Source organism: Heptranchias perlo, unplaced genomic scaffold (assembly GCF_035084215.1).
Source record: "Heptranchias perlo isolate sHepPer1 unplaced genomic scaffold, sHepPer1.hap1 HAP1_SCAFFOLD_440, whole genome shotgun sequence".
NCBI classification, from domain to species: Eukaryota; Metazoa; Chordata; class Chondrichthyes; order Hexanchiformes; family Hexanchidae; genus Heptranchias; species Heptranchias perlo.
The window spans coordinates 43,781-60,610 of record NW_027139454.1 but is presented as its reverse complement, the minus strand read 5'-3'; the positions used below and the strand labels follow the sequence as shown (position 1 = coordinate 60,610).

General features: G+C 58.4%; 1 protein-coding gene across 6 annotated transcripts in view; it reads left to right on the top strand.

Moving 5' to 3' along the window:
- Positions 1-16,830, top strand: part of LOC137313103 (von Willebrand factor A domain-containing protein 5A-like) — a 49,973-nt gene that overhangs the window by 7,490 nt on the left and 25,653 nt on the right. For all 6 annotated transcript variants that reach the window (XM_067979355.1, XM_067979354.1, XM_067979350.1 and 3 more), the window contains exons 4-11: positions 2,182-2,404; positions 3,221-3,387; positions 5,893-6,007; positions 8,429-8,598; positions 9,678-9,766; positions 10,850-10,994; positions 11,485-11,564; positions 12,776-12,890. In XM_067979355.1, the coding sequence (XP_067835456.1) occupies positions 2,182-2,404; positions 3,221-3,387; positions 5,893-6,007; positions 8,429-8,598; positions 9,678-9,766; positions 10,850-10,994; positions 11,485-11,564; positions 12,776-12,890 (1,104 nt within the window). The remainder of the gene's footprint in view (positions 1-2,181; positions 2,405-3,220; positions 3,388-5,892; positions 6,008-8,428; positions 8,599-9,677; positions 9,767-10,849; positions 10,995-11,484; positions 11,565-12,775; positions 12,891-16,830) is intronic.

Sequence of the window (16,830 nt, the reverse complement as noted above, 5' to 3'; positions counted from 1 at the left end):
TTACAGTCAGACACCGGGCGGCCTGTCCCTATCGGAGGGGATTAACCCTCTCTCCCCCGCCTCTTCCCAGTTACAGTCAGACACCGGGCAGCCTGTTCCTATCGGAGGGGATTAACCCCCTCTCTCCCCCGCCTCTCCCCACTTACAGTCAGACACCGGGCAGCCTGTCCCTATCGGAGGGGATTAACCCTCTCTCCCCCGCCTCTTCCCAGTTACAGTCAGACACCGGGCAGCCTGTTCCTATCGGAGGGGATTAACCCCCTCTCTCCCCCGCCTCTCCCCACTTACAGTCAGACACCGGGCAGCCTGTTCCTATCGGAGGGGATTAACCCTCTCTCCCCCCGCCTCTTCCCAGTTACAGCCAGACACCGGGCAGCCTGTTCCTGTCGGAGGGGATTACCCCTCTCACCATATACTGCTTTCTATGGTTCGGTGCCACACAGAGAGATCATATAGTCATACAGCACAGGAGGAGGCCATTCGGCCTATCATGCCTGTGCTAGCTCTTTGAAAGAGCTATCCAATTAGTCCCATTTCCCTGCTTTTTCCCCAAATCCCTGCTCATTTTTCCTTTTCAAATATTTATCCAATTGCCTTTTGAAAGTTATTATTGAATCTGCTTCCACCGTCCTTTCAGGCAGCGTGTTCCAGATCATCACAACTCGCTGCGTAAAAAGATTCTCCTCATCTCTCCCCCCTGGCTTTTTTGCCAATTACCTTCAATCTGTGCCCTCTAGTTATCGACTCACCAACTAGAGGGAATATTTTTCCCCATTTACTCGATGGAAACCCTTCATGATTTTGAACACCTCTATTAAATCTCCCCTTAACCTTCTCTGCTCTGAGGAGCACAACCCCAGCTTCTCCAGTCTCTCCACATAACTGAAGTCCCTCATCCCTGGGACCATTCTAGTAAATCTCCTCTGCACCCTCTCCAAGGCCTTGACATCCTTCCTAAAGTGTGGTGCCCAGAATTGGACGCAATACTCCAGCTGGGGCCTAACCAGTGATTTATGAAGGTTTCCCATAACTTCCCTTCCTTTCGTACTCTATGCCTCTGTTTATAAAGCCCAGGATCCCGTCTGCCTTTTTTTAAACTAACCTCATCGACCTGTCCTGCCACCTTCAAAGATGGACTGGCTCTCTGAGCCACTGGGGCAGTGGTGTATGTGATGGGGTTGCCAACTCTGGTTGGATGTATTCATCACGTGACTTCCCGCCTCCCCGGTACCGGGCCTGCCTTCACGCTCCCGCCGTTGGTCGCTCAGCCCGTCCACTTTCGCAGCTTCAGGTCAACGTTGGCGGCCAGAATACCCCCAGTCCTCTGTGCTCCAGAAACGTCTCTATCCATTGACTGGTGAGAATGGGCGAGGGCCAAAAGCTGCATTGTATCTCGGGAGGGGGTGGTGGGGGGGGGGGTGGACATTACTGCTGTTTGCTCAATTTTATTTATCTATTCTGCTGCTGCTATTGGCACAGCCGCCGATTATAAATAGAACATGGTGGGAATTTTCTTTCTGCCAGGGTGCTCGCTGCAGTGTCCTGAAGATTATCCTTACAGTCCAAAACCAACAATAACATATTGCATTTATATAGCGCCTTTAACGCAGTAAAACGGCCCCAAGGTGCTTCACAGGAGCGTAAATCAGACAAAATCTGACACCGAGCCACATAAGGAGATATTAGGACAGGTGATCAAAAGCTTGGCCAAAGAGGTAGGTTTTAAGGAGCGTCTTAAAGGAGAAGAGAGAGAGGCGGAGAGGTTTAGGGAGGGAATTCCAGAGCTTTGGGCCCAGGCAGTTTAAGGCACGGCCGCCAATGGTGGTGCGATTAAAATCGGGGGTGGGCAAGAGACAAGAATTGGAGGAGCGCAGAGATCTCGGAGGTTTGTAGGGCTGGTGGAGGTGACAGAGATTGCTTGGTGGGGGGGGGTGGAGGGCGAGGCCATGGTGGGGATTTGAACGCGAGGATGAGATTTTTAAACTCGAGGCGTTCCCGGACCAGGAGCCGATGTAGGTCAGCGAGCACAGTGGGGGTGATTGGAGAACGGGACTTGGTGTGAGTTTGGAATCCCGGGAAACTCCAGGAGAATCGGGGAGGGTTGGTGACCCGAGTCTCTGGTCATCTCTTCTATAACCAACGGTTCCTTCTTCTCCTCTTTTCCCCCTCCCTCCCCCACAGGCCAAGGATGAGTATGATGACGCGCTTTCCGCTGGACTCCAGGGCTTCCTGTTGGAGGAGGACAACAGCAGCAGTGACATTTTCACCTGCACCGTGGGCAACCTGCCCCCCGGCCAGGACGCCAGCGTCTCCTTCTCCTTGGTCCAGGAGCTGGCGCTCGATGCCGACGGGGCACTGCGCTTCGCCCTGCCTGCGGTTCTCAACCCCCGGTACACGCCGGCAGGTGAGGCTCGAGCCCTTGAGTTATACCGGCAACCGTTCCAGGGCCAGTCAATGTCGGGGGGGAGGGGGCCAAAATCGAACGGTCCCGATACTGGCACAGCACGGGTTAGATTCAGAGTAAAGCTCCCTCTACTCTGTCCCGTCAAACACTCCCAGGGCAGGTACAGCACGGGTTAGATATAGAGTAAAGCTCCCTCTACACTGTCCCATCAAACACTCCCAGGGCAGGTACAGGGTTAGATACAGAGTAAAGCTCCCTCTACACTGTCCCATCAAACACTCCCAGGGCAGGTACAGGGTTAGATACAGAGTAAAGCTCCCTCTACACTGTCCCATCAAACACTCCCAGGGCAGGTACAGGGTTAGATACAGAGTAAAGCTCCCTCTACACTGTCCCATCAAACACTCCCAGGGCAGGTACAGCACGGGTTAGATACAGAGTAAAGCTCCCTCTACACTGTCCCATCAAACACTCCCAGGGCAGGTACAGCACGGGTTAGATACAGAGTAAAGCTCCCTCTACACTGTCCCATCAAACACTCCCAGGGCAGGTACAGGGTTAGATACAGAGTAAAGCTCCCTCTACACCGTCCCATCAAACACTCCCAAGACAGGTACAGCACGACCCGCTGCCCCACCCAGTCCTCCATCAGTTCTATTCTGACGCAGTGCGATATGTCGGAGTCCATCCCACTCCACATAGGAGCCTAAGGAACACGGAGTGTGTAGTTTTCAGGTTCAGGAACCGAGTGAGTGCAGGGAGGAGATGGTTGCGAAGGGTGTTGAAATCTAACTGTGCCCCGTCTCACGCTCCCAGGTACCCAGGATGCCAGCGTTACCCACCACATTCCACGGGCATCTGCCCCTCCCTACACCTTGGATCTCAAGGCCCAGTTCCACTGTCCGCATGGGATCTCCCGTGTCCAATCCAACTGTGGCCTGACCGCCCTCGAGTATCTGACCCAGGACAAGACATCGGCCAAGGTAAGGGGAACAAAGCAATAACCCTCTCCTTCAGGGAGATATCTGTACACTGACTGGTGTTTCTCAGTCCCCCTCTCTCAGGGAGATATCTGTACACTGACTGGTGTCTCTCAGTCCCTCTCTCTCAGGGTGATATCTGTACACTGACTGGTGTCTCTCAGTCCCTCTCTCTCAGGGTGATATCTGTGCACTGACTGGTGTCTCTCAGTCCCTCTCTCTCAGGCTGATATCTGTGCACTGACTGGTGTCTCTCAGTCCCTCTCCCTCAGGGTGATATCTGTACACTGACTCGTGACTCTCAGTCCCTCTCCCTCAGGGTGATATCTGTACACTGACTGGTGTCTCTCAGTCCCTCTCCCTCAGGGTGATATCTGTATACTGACTGGTGTCTCTCAGTCCCTCTCCCTCAGGGTGATATCTGTACACTGACTGGTGTCTCTCAGTCCCTCTCTCTCAGGGAGATATCTGCACACTGACTGGTGACTCTCAGTCCCCCTCTCCCTTAGGGTGAAAACTGTACACTGACTGGTGTCTCTCAGTCCCTCTCTCTCAGGGTGATATCTGTACACTGACTGGTGTCTTTTTTTTTAATTCGTTCACGGGATGTGGGCGTCGCTGGCGAGGCCAGCATTTATTGCCCATCCCTAATTGCCCTCGAGAAGGTGGTGGTGAGCCGCCTTCTTGAACCGCTGCAGTCCGTGTGGTGATGGTTCTCCCACAGTGCTGTTAGGAAGGGAGTTCCAGGATTTTGACCCAGCGACGATGAAGGAACGGCCGATATATTTCCAAGTCGGGATGGTGTGTGACTCGGAGGGGAACGTGCAGGTGGTGTTGTTCCCATGTGCCTGCTGCTCTTGTCCTTCTCGGTGGTAGAGGTCGCGGGTTTGGGAGGTGCTGTCGAAGAAGCCTTGGCGAGTTGCTGCAGTGCATCCTGTGGATGGTACACACTGCAGCCACAGTGCGCCGGTGTTGAAGGGAGTGAATGTTTAGGGTGATGGATGGGGTGCCAATCAAGCGGGCTGCTTTATCTTGGATGGTGTCGAGCTTCTTGAGTGTTGTTGGAGCTGCACTCATCCAGGCAAGTGGAGAGTATTCCATCACACTCCTGACTTGTGCCTTGTAGATGGTGGAAAGGCTTTGGGGAGTCAGGAGGTGAGTCACTCGCCGCAGAACACCCAGCCTCTGACCTGCTCTCGTAGCCACAGTATTTATATGGCTGGTCCAGTTCAGTTTCTCAGTCCCTCTCTCTCAGGGTGATATCTGTACACTGACTGGTGTCTCTCAGTCCCTCTCTCTCAGGGTGATATCTGTACACTGACTGGTGTCTCTCAGTCCCCTCTCTCTCAGGGTGATATCTGTACACTGTCTGGTGTCTCTCAGTTCCTCTCCCTCAGGGTGATATCTGTACACTGACTGGTGTCTCTCAGTCCCCCTCTCTCTCAGGGTGATATCTGTGCACTGACTGGTGTCTCTCAGTCCCTCTCCCTCAGGGTGATATCTGTACACTGACTGGTGTCTCTCAGTCCCCCTCTCTCTCAGGGTGATATCTGTACACTGTCTGGTGTCTCTCAGTTCCTCTCTCTCAGGGTGATATCTGTACACTGACTGGTGTCTCTCAGTCCCCCTCTCTCTCAGGGTGATATCTGTGCACTGACTGGTGTCTCTCAGTCCCTCTCTCTCAGGGTGATCTCTGTACACTGACTGGTGTCTCTCAGTCCCTCTCTCTCAGGGTGATCTCTGTACACTGACTGGTGTCTCTCAGTCCCTCTCTCTCAGGGTGATATCTGTACACTGACTGGTGTCTCTCAGTCCCTCTCTCTCAGGGTGATATCTGTACACTGACTGGTGTCTCTCAGTCCCTCTCCCTCAGGGTGATATCTGTACACTGACTGGTGTCTCTCAGTCCCTCTCCCTCAGGGTGATCTCTGTACACTGACTGGTGTCTCTCAGTCCCTCTCTCTCAGGGAGATATCTGTACACTGACTGGTGTCTCTCAGTCCCTCTCCCTCAGGGTGATCTCTGTACACTGACTGGTGTCTCTCAGTCCCTCTCCCTCAGGGAGATATCTGTACACTGACTGGTGTCTCTCAGTCCCTCTCCCTCAGGGTGATCTCTGTACACTGACTGGTGTCTCTCAGTCCCTCTCTCTCAGGGTGATATCTGTCCACTGACTGGTGTCTCTCAGTCCCTCTCCCTCAGGGTGATCTCTGTACACTGACTGGTGTCTCTCAGTCCCTCTCTCTCAGGGTGATATCTGTACACTGACTGGTGTCTCTCAGTCCCTCTCTCTCAGGGTGATATCTGTACACTGACTGGAGTCTCTCAGTCCCTCTCCCTCAGGGTGATCTCTGTACACTGACTGGTGTCTCTCAGTCCCTCTCTCTCAGGGAGATATCTGTACACTGACTGGTGTCTCTCAGTCCCTCTCCCTCAGGGTGTTCTCTGTACACTGACTGGTGTCTCTCAGTCTCTCTCTGATTCCCGGTTTCTGATTCTCTACCCCAGCTCTCTCTTACTGATGGACACAGGTTTGATAAGGATGTCGAGCTGCTGATCTACTACGATGATGTTCACGAACCGAGCGCCATCGTCGAGTTTGGGGTGGAGTCTGCAAAACCAGGTAAACGGTCACGGTCGACCTGAAGGGCCCACTGGAGGGAGGGAGGCAGCATGGACTGGTGTGGGTGCTGCCTAGGGTCGGGGTGGGCTTGAGGTAGAGGCTGGGTTCGGGGTGGGTTTGGTTAGGGGATGGGCTAGGCTAGGTGAAGGATGCGCTGGCGTAGGGATGGGTTACCTTAGGGGGTGGGCTGAGGTAGGTGTGCGATTGGCTGGGGTAGGGGCGGGTTAGGTTAAGGGTGGGCTGGGGTCGGTGTAGGATGGGCTGGGGTCGGTGTAGGATGAGCTGGGGTCGGTGTCGGATGGGCTGGGGTAGGGGCGGGTTAGGTTAAGGGTGGGCTGGGGTAGGTGTAGGATGGGCTGGGGTCGGTGTAGGATGGGCTGGGGTAGGGGCGGGATAGGTTAAGGGTGGGCTGGGGTCGGTGTAGGATGGGCTGGGGTAGGGGCGGGTTAGGTTAAGGGTGGGCTGGGGTAGGTGTAGGATGGGTTGGGGTCGGTGTAGGATGAGCTGGGGTAGGTGTAGGATGGGCTGGGGTCGGTGTAGGATGGGCTGGGGTAGGGGCGGGATAGGTTAAGGGTGGGCTGGGGTCGGTGTAGGATGGGCTGGGGTCGGTGTAGGATGGGCTGGGGTAGGGGCGGGATAGGTTAAGGGTGGGCTGGGGTCGGTGTAGGATGGGCTGGGGTCGGTGTAGGATGGGCTGGGGTCGGTGTAGGATGAGCTGGGGTCGGTGTAGGATGGGCTGGGGTCGGTGTAGGATGGGCTGGGGTCGGTGTAGGATGGGCTTGGGTCGGGTCGGGTTAGGTTAGGGGTGGGCTGGGGTAGGTGTGCGATTGGCTGGGGTAGGGGTGGGTTAGGTTAAGGGTGGGCTGGGGTCGGTGTAGGATGGGCTGGGGTGGGAGTGGCTTAGGTTAGGGGTGGGCTGGGGTCGGTGTAGGATGAGCTGGGGTCGGTGTAGGATGGGCTGGGGTTGGGGCGGGATAGGTTAGGGGTGGGCTGGGGTAGGTGTGCGATTGGCTGGGGTAGGGGTGGGTTAGGTTAAGGGTGGGCTGGGGTCGGTGTAGGATGGGCTGGGGTCGGTGTAGGATGGGCTTGGGTCGGGGCGGGTTAGGTTAGGGGTGGGCTGGGGTAGGTGTGCGATTGGCTGGGGTAGGGGTGGGTTAGGTTAAGGGTGGGCTGGGGTCGGTGTCGGATGGGCTGGGGTCGGTGTAAGATGAGCTGAGGTGGGAGTGGGTTAGGTTAGGGGTGGGCTGGGGTCGGTGTAGGATGGGCTGGGGTCGGTGTAGGATGGGCTGGGGTCGGTGTAGGATGGGCTGGGGTCGGGTCGGGTTAGGTTAGGGGTGGGCTGGGGTAGGTGTGCGATTGGCTGGGGTAGGGGCGGGTTAGGTTAGGGGTGGGCTGGGGTCGGTGTAAGATGGGCTGGGGTCGGTGTAGGATGGGCTTGGGTCGGTGTAGGATGGGCTGGGGTAGGGGCGGGATAGGTTAGGGGTGGGCTGGGGTCGGTGTAAGATGGGCTGGGGTCGGTGTAAGATGGGCTGGGGTCGGTGTAGGATGGGCTTGGGTCGGTGTAGGATGGGCTTGGGTCGGGTCGGGTTAGGTTAGGGGTGGGCTGGGGTAGGTGTGCGATTGGCTGGGGTAGGGGCGGGTTAGGTTAGGGGTGGGCTGGGGTCGGTATAGGATGGGCTGAGGTCGGTGTAGGATGGGCTGAGGTGGGAGTGGGGTAGGTGTAGGATGGGTAGGGATGGGTTGGACGGATAGTGCGGATTAGGGTTTGGTGGGCTGGGGTAGAGTTGGGCTTGAGGGAGAGGTGTAAGATGGGATAGTTAGGATGGGCTGGGCTTGGGATATGGTTAGATTGGGGCAGGCTTTCGTAGCCGTAAGATGGGCTGGGCTGGGCTGGGGTGGGCTGGAGGGAGATGCTGGGTTGTGGTCTGGAATAATGGCCTGGGTTAAGGGTCACGCTGGGGTTGGGTGGGCTGGAGGGAGACACTGGGTTATGGGTGGTCTGGAATAATGGTCTGGGTTAAGGGTCACGCTGGGGTTGGGTGGGCTGGAGGGAGACACTGGGTTATGGGTGGTCTGGAATAATGGCCTGGGTTATGGGTCACGCTGGGGTTGGGTGGGCTGGAGGGAGACACTGGGTTATGGGTGGTCTGGAATAATGGCCTGGGTTATGGGTCACGCTGGGGTTGGGTGGGCTGGAGGGAGACACTGGGTTATGGGTGGTCTGTATAATGGCCTGGGTTATGGGTCACGCTGGGGTTGGGTGGGCTGGAGGGAGACACTGGGTTATGGGTGGTCTGGAATAATGGCCTGGGTTAAGGGTCACGCTGGGGTTGGGTGGGCTGGAGGGAGGGCGCCTCCTTTTCCTGTTTTTCGGGAATCTCCGATCCCTCTCCTGTTCAGTCCTGTTTTCTCTGTATTCAGGGACCCTGATGGGAGACCCCACAGTCATGGTCAACTTCTATCCCAGTTTTCCGGAGAAATCCTCCCAGGTTACATCCGGGGAGTTCATCTTCCTCCTGGATCGTTCCGGAAGCATGGAATGTGAAATGTCCAACCACAGCAATGGGTCCAGTCGTATCCAAAGTGCCAAGGTAATCTATGGGGGCAGGGGTGGGGGTGGGGGCAGGCGGGGGGGTTGTCAGGGAAACGAGCTATTTACTCCAGACAGGGAGCGATATCACTAGACTCCATGGCATTTCCTTCCGCTTCCGGCTCTTTTAAGATATGACGCCATGCTGCCCACCAGAAACAGGTGGCGCCACCTTCCAGGAGACCAGTGGACAAATGGCTCAGTAACCCAGTGCGAGAGAGGTCCTACAGTGGTGGAGGTCCGTCCGGTCTGGCTCTCCGACTCCATCTCAACCAAGGGCTGTGGACGGCAAATGGCCGCACTGGGAAATCACAGGCTCGAGTCTCCTTTGATCGGTGAGCAGACATGAGGATCAAAGTATTGCCCCTCCAACCAGAACCGTAGGAAGATGTGTGACGTTACTGTTTATTCAGCAGGGTAAGGATCACTCACTGTGTAACTGTACAGAGTCACTGGTTACTCAGCAGGGTAAGGATCACTCACAGAGTAACTGTACAGAGTCACTGCTTATTCAGCAGGGTAAGGATCACTCACTGTGTAACTGTACAGTCACTGTTTATTCAGCAGGGTTAGGATCACTCACTGTGTAACTGTACAGAGTCACTGTTTATTCAGCAGGGTAAGGATCACTCACTGTGTAACTGTACAGAGTCACTGTTTATTCAGCAGGGTAAGGATCACTCACTGTGTAACTGTACAGAATCACTGTTTATTCAGCAGGGTAAGGATCACTCACTGTGTAACTGTACAGAGTCACTTTATTCAGCAGGGTAAGGATCACTCACTGTGTAACTGTACAGAGTCACTGTTTATTCAGCAGGGTAAGGATCACTCACTGTGTAACTGTACAGAGTCACTGTTTATTCAGCAGGGTAAGGATCACTCACTGTGTAACTGTACAGTCACTGTTTATTCAGCAGGGTTAGGATCACTCACTGTGTAACCTGTAACCTTCTCACCCGAGACCAGGCCTGGGGGTGAAGCAATGGGGACTGTGGGGGATTCCCCTGCAGAGTGGGCGTGTGGGATAATTAGAGAGAGAAGTTGCTGCTGAGACTAACACAAAGTTTCTTCCGACAGGACACCCTGCTGCTCCTGCTGAAGAGCCTGCCCATCGGATGCTTCTTCAACATTTACGGATTTGGAAGCCATTTTGACTCCTTCTTCCCGTAAGTGGGAAGTGTTTCACGTGACGCGAAAGCAGGATGGGCGTCCAGGGAGAAGTTAGTGCGGATGAGAGGTCACCCTCATGGAGCACGTCCAGACACTGAGCGTTCAACCTCTGGGTCCTGACACAGGGGATGATGTTCTCCTCTCTCTCCCTGATGGGGTCTGGGTGGGGGCAGTGGGTCAGACACTGAGCTTTCAACCTCTGGGACCTGGGGCAAATCCAGCCCCAGACAGAGGGAATGAACGGCTCCTCTCTCTCCCTAATGGGGTCTGGGTGGGGGCAGTGCCCTTCCTGATACTGAGCGTAAAGTGCTCACCGACACCGATAGTCCCCAAGTCTCTGATAAATGCCCGTCTTTTCCTCGGCTGAAGGGGTGGGTTGGGGAGGAGGCAGGGTGGATGCCCCCAAGTCTGTGCCAGGTGAAGGGCGGTGGGGGGGCTGAAGAATTCTTCGCTATAGCGTCCTGGTTACACCGCGTCAAACGGCTCCACGTGTCACCGGCCGCTGCGTCCCTGCCTCTAACTTGTGCTTTCTCTCTCTCTCTCTCCTTCTCACTCTCTCTCCGTCTCACTCTCTCACTTCCTTTCTTTCTCCCGTTCTCTCTCCCCCTCCCTCGCTCTCTCTCCCCCTCCCTCGCTCCCCCACTCCCCCTCCCTCGCTCCCCCACTCCCCCTCTCTCGCTGCCCCACTCCCCCTCCCTCGCTCCCCCACTCCCCCTCCCTCGCTGCCCCACTCCCCCTCCCTCGCTGCCCCACTCCCCCTCCCTCGCTGCCCCACTCCCCCTCCCTCGCTGCCCCACTCCCCCTCCCTCGCTGCCCCACTCCCCCTCCCTCGCTGCCCCACTCCCCCTCCCTCGCTGCCCCACTCCCCCTCCCTCGCTGCCCCACTCCCCCTCCCTCGCTGCCCCACTCCCCCTCCCTCGCTGCCCCACTCCCCCTCCCTCGCTGCCCCACTCCCCCTCCCTCGCTGCCCCACTCCCCCTCCCTCGCTGCCCCACTCCCCCTCCCTCGCTGCCCCACTCCCCCACTCTCTCTCCCTCTCTCTCTCTCTCTCTCTCCCCCTCACTCTCTCTCTTGTACAGTGAAAGTGTCGAGTACAATCAGGAGTCGATGCAGACAGCGCTGGAGAAACTGAAGGGCATTGAGGCGGACATGGGCGGGACTGAGATCCTCCAGCCCCTCACCGCCATTTACAGCAAGCCACGTAAACCAGGACACCCGCGGCAGGTAATGGCCTTGAATCAATCTCTCGGAGTAACCTCCAGGGATTCAGTTTTGGTCAGCCAGAGGTAATGGGTAGTCGATGGGGGTGGGGGTCAATGAGGACGGTCAGTGGGGCAGGGTCAGTAGGAGCCGGTCAGTGGGATGTGTGTGTGTGTGTGTGTGTGTGTGTGTGTGTACGTGAGCGAGAGTGTGTGTGTATGTGTGAGCAAGAGTGTATATGCGAGTGAGCGTGCATGAGTGAGTGTGAGTACGTTTTGAGTGAGGGCAGAATGGTGCTCGACTGTGATGCCACCGACAGTTGAATATTCTGCCGACTCCCACTGTCTTGGGTGGGGGTGGAGTGACCGCCGGCCATGGTGCTGGACTCTAACAATGGGCGGCACCTTCCGAAAAGGAGTGGAGAAAGTTGGGAATAAACGGTGTAGCGAGCGGATATTTCTCAGGCCCTCCCCATACCCCCCATCCTCCGCTAACTCTTCCTTTCCTCTCCCAGCTCTTCGTTTTCACAGACGGGGAGGTGTCGAACACGAAGATGGTCCTCGCTGAGGTTCGAAAGAACGCCTCCAGTCACAGGTAAAAGGAGCCGATGTGGTGGAGCCTTCTGTCCCGTTAGACGGGCGTGTTTGACGTGTCCCGTCTGTCATTTTGGCATCGACCTGAAGCCCCCCCCCAACCCGGAGCGCATTACGTTTGCTGCAGGCGACGGTCGTCGATTCTCCGAGTGTGAACTCCTGGCACAGAGCCGCACCCACCAGGAGCCGACAAGGGGCGGAGTGATGAGGTGGGGGGTGATGAGGGAGGGGTCGTCATGGGCACACTGGCATTTTCCCCATACACACTTGTAAGAGGGCGCAATAAAATGGTCCCTGATGCATCTGGGTCGAAGCCCCTGACCCCCTCCCCCCCCCCACCCCCCGCCTTCCTCCTCCCCCCCCCCCCCCCCGCCTTCCTCCTCCCCCACCCCCCCCCTCCACCTTCCCCCAAATTCCCCACTTAAAGAACAGATTGTCTACCTATTTTTCTAATTGCTGATTGTGGGACCTTGCTGTGCACAAGTTGCCTGCTGCATTTTATGTGGAGAGACTGGAGAAGCTGGGGTTGTTCTCCTCAGAGCAGAGGAGGTTAAGGGGAGATTTGATAGAGATGTTCAAAATCATGAGGGGTTTGATGGAGTAAATAAGGAGAAACTGTTTCCAGTGGCAGAAGAGTCGGTGACCAGAGGACACAGATTTAAGGCGATCGGCAAAAGAACCAGAGGGGGAGATGAGGAAACATTTTTTTACGCAGCGAGTTGTGATGATCTGGAATTCACTGCCTGAAAGGGCGGTGGAAGCAGATTCAATAGTGACTTTCAAAAGGGAATTGGATAAATACTGGAAAATGAAAAATTGCAGGGCTTTGGGGAAAGAGCAAGGGAATTGGACCAATTGGATAGATCTTTCAAAGAGCCAGCACAGGCATGATGGGCCGAATGGCTCTATGATTACACCGTTGACTGCACTTGAAAAGTACCTCATTGGCTGTAAAGTGCTTTGGGACGTCCAGAGGCCGTGAAAGGCGCTGTAGAAATGGGAGTTCTTTATTTCCATTCTCAAAAAAGTGTCAAGATGAAAGTGCAATGGAGGGGTGTCTATCCCAGCATGCACTGCAGTAGTGAAAACCCTCTATTAAGACCATAGAACCGTAGAACGTGCCGGCCCATCGAGTCTATGCACTCCCCTCCGCTCACACAGACCCCTGCTGTTAATCTCGAACTAACCAAGCTGTTCACTCCTGACCTCCAGGTGCTTTTCTTTCGGGATCGGAGAGGGGGCCTCCACAGCGCTCATCAAAGGCATCGCCAAGGCCGCCTCGGGCAGTCACCAGTTCATCACCGGGGAGGAGAGGATGCAGCCAAAGGTACCGAGACCTGGGACAGTGACCGGAGGGGAGCCCGAGTCCGTACAGTGACTGGGGGGGGGATCCCGAGTCCGTACAGTGACTGGGGGGGGGATCCCGAGTCCGTACAGTGACTGGGGGGGGGATCCCGAGTCTGTACAGTGACTGGGGGGGGGATCCCGAGTCCGTACAGTGACTGGGGGGGGGATCCCGAGTCTGTACAGTGACTGGGGGGGGGATCCTGAGTCCGTACAGTGACTGGGGGGGATCCCGAGTCCGTACAGTGACTGGGGGGGGATCCCGAGTCCGTACAGTGACTGGGGGGGGGATCCCGAGTCCGTACAGTGACTGGGGGGGGGATCCCGAGTCTGTACAGTGACTGGGGGGGGGATCCCGAGTCCGTACAGTGACTGGGGGGGGGGATCCCGAGTCTGTACAGTGACTGGGGGGGGGAGCCCGAGTCCGTACAGTGACTGGGGGGGGGATCCCGAGTCCGTACAGTGACTGGGGGGGGGATCCCGAGTCCGTACAGTGACTGGGGGGGATCCCGAGTCTGTACAGTGACTGGGGGGGGGATCCCGAGTCCGTACAGTGACTGGGGGGGATCCCGAGTCTGTACAGTGACTGGGGGGGGGATCCCGAGTCCGTACAGTGACTGGGGGGGATCCCGAGTCCGTACAGTGACTGGGGGGGGGGATCCCGAGTCCGTACAGTGACTGGGGGGGGGATCCCGAGTCCGTACAGTGACTGGGGGGGATCCCGAGTCCGTACAGTGACTGGGGGGGATCCCGAGTCCGTACAGTGACTGGGGGGGGGATCCCGAGTCCGTACAGTGACTGGGGGGGGGATCCCGAGTCCGTACAGTGACTGGGGGGGATCCCGAGTCCGTACAGTGACTGGGGGGGGGGATCCCGAGTCCGTACAGTGACTGGGGGGGGGATCCCGAGTCCGTACAGTGACTGGGGGGGATCCCGAGTCCGTACAGTGACTGGGGGGGGGGATCCCGAGTCCGTACAGTGACTGGGGGGGGGATCCCGAGTCCGTACAGTGACTGGGGGGGGATCCCGAGTCCGTACAGTGACTGGGGGGGGGATCCCGAGTCCGTACAGTGAGTGGGGGGGATCCCGAGTCCGTACAGTGACTGGGGGGGGGATCCCGAGTCCGTACAGTGACTGGGGGGGGGGATCCCGAGTCCGTACAGTGACTGGGGGGATCCCGAGTCCGTACAGTGACTGGGGGGATCCCGAGTCCGTACAGTGACTGGGGGGATCCCGAGTTCGTACAGTGACTGGGGGGATCCCGAGTCCGTACAGTGACTGGGGGGGATCCCGAGTCCGTACAGTGACTGGGGGGGGGATCCCGAGTCCGTACAGTGACTGGGGGGGGGGATCCCGAGTCCATACAGTGACTGGGGGGGATCCCGAGTCCGTACAGTGACTGGGGGGGGGATCCCGAGTCCGTACAGTGACTGGGGGGGATCCCGAGTCCGTACAGTGACTGGGGGGGATCCCGAGTCCGTACAGTGACTGGGGGGGATCCCGAGTCCGTACAGTGACTGGGGGGGATCCCGAGTCCGTACAGTGACTGGGGGGGGATCCCGAGTCCGTACAGTGACTGGGGGGGGGATCCCGAGTCCGTACAGTGACTGGGGGGGATCCCGAGTCCGTACAGTGACTGGGGGGGGGATCCCGAGTCCGTACAGTGACTGGGGGGGGATCCCGAGTCCGTACAGTGACTGGGGGGGGGATCCCGAGTCCGTACAGTGACTGGGGGGGGGATCCCGAGTCCGTACAGTGACTGGGGGGGGGAGCCCGAGTCTGTACAGTGACTGGGGGGGATCCCGAGTCCGTACAGTGACTGGGGGGGGGATCCCGAGTCCGTACAGTGACTGGGGGGGATCCCGAGTCCGTACAGTGACTGGGGGGGGGATCCCGAGTCCGTACAGTGAGTGGGGGGGGATCCCGAGTCCGTACAGTGACTGGGGGGGGGATCCCGAGTCCGTACAGTGACTGGGGGGGGGATCCCGAGTCCGTACAGTGACTGGGGGGGGATCCCGAGTCCGTACAGTGACTGGGGGGATCCCGAGTCCGTACAGTGACTGGGGGGGGGATCCCGAGTCCGTACAGTGACTGGGGGGGGGGATCCCGAGTCCGTACAGTGAGTGGGGGGGATCCCGAGTCCGTACAGTGACTGGGGGGGGGATCCCGAGTCCGTACAGTGACTGGGGGGGATCCTGAGTCCGTACAGTGACTGGGGGGGATCCCGAGTCCGTACAGTGACTGGGGGGGGGATCCCGAGTCCGTACAGTGACTGGGGGGGATCCCGAGTCCGTACAGTGACTGTGGGGGGATCCCGAGTCCGTACAGTGACTGTGGGGGGATCCCGAGTCCGTACAGTGACTGTGGGGGGATCCCGAGTCCGTACAGTGACTGGGGGGGATCCCGAGTCCGTACAGTGACTGTGGGGGGATCCCGAGTCCGTACAGTGACTGGGGGGGATCCCGAGTCCGTACAGTGACTGGGGGGGATCCCGAGTCCGTACAGTGAGTGGGGGGGGATCCCGAGTCCGTACAGTGACTGGGGGGGGGATCCCGAGTCCGTACAGTGACTGGGGGGGATCCCGAGTCCGTACAGTGACTGGGGGGGATCCCGAGTCCGTACAGTGACTGTGGGGGGATCCCGAGTCCGTACAGTGACTGGGGGGGATCCCGAGTCCGTACAGTGACTGGGGGGGGGATCCCGAGTCCGTACAGTGACTGGGGGGGGGATCCCGAGTCTGTACAGTGACTGGGGGGGGGATCCCGAGTCCGTACAGTGACTGGGGGGGGGATCCCGAGTCCGTACAGTGACTGGGGGGGGGGATCCCGAGTCCGTATAGTGACTGGGGGGGGGATCCCGAGTCCGTACAGTGACTGGGGGGGATCCCGAGTCCGTACAGTGACTGGGGGGGATCCCGAGTCCGTACAGTGACTGGGGGGGATCCCGAGTCCGTACAGTGACTGGGGGGGGGATCCCGAGTCCGTACAGTGACTGGGGGGGATCCCGAGTCCGTACAGTGACTGGGGGGGATCCCGAGTCCGTACAGTGACTGGGGGGGATCCCGAGTCCGTACAGTGACTTGGGGGGGATCCCGAGTCCGTACAGTGACTGGGGGGGGGGATCCCGAGTCCGTACAGTGACTGGGGGGGATCCCGAGTCCGTACAGTGACTGAGGGGATCCCGAGTCCGTACAGTGACTGGGGGGGGGATCCCGAGTCCGTACAGTGACTGGGGGGGGGGATCCCGAGTCTGTACAGTGACTGGGGGGGGATCCCGAGTCCGTACAGTGACTGGGGGGGATCCCGAGTCCGTACAGTGACTGGGGGGGGGATCCCGAGTCCGTACAGTGACCGGGGGGGATCCCGAGTCCGTACAGTGACTGGGGGGGATCCCGAGTCCGTACAGTGACTGGGGGGGGGATCCCGAGTCCGTACAGTGACTGGGGGGGATCCCGAGTCCGTACAGTGACTGGGGGGGATCCCGAGTCCGTACAGTGACTGGGGGGGATCCCGAGTCCGTACAGTGACTGGGGGGGGATCCCGAGTCCGTACATTGACTGGGGGGGATCCCGAGTCCGTACAGTGACTGGGGGGGGGATCCCGAGTCCGTACAGTGACTGGGGGGGGGATCCCGAGTCCGTACAGTGACTGGGGGGGATCCCGAGTCCGTACAGTGACTGGGGGGGATCCCGAGTCCGTACAGTGACTGGGGGGGATCCCGAGTCCGTACAGTGACTGGGGGGGGGGGATCCCGAGTCCGTACAGTGACTGGGGGGGGGGGATCCCGAGTCCGTACAGTGACTGGGGGGGGGATCCCGAGTCCGTACAGTGACTGGGGGGGATCCCGAGTCCGTACAGTGACTGGGGGGGATCCCGAGTCCGTACAGTGACTGGGGGGGATCCCGAGTCCGTACAGTGACTGGG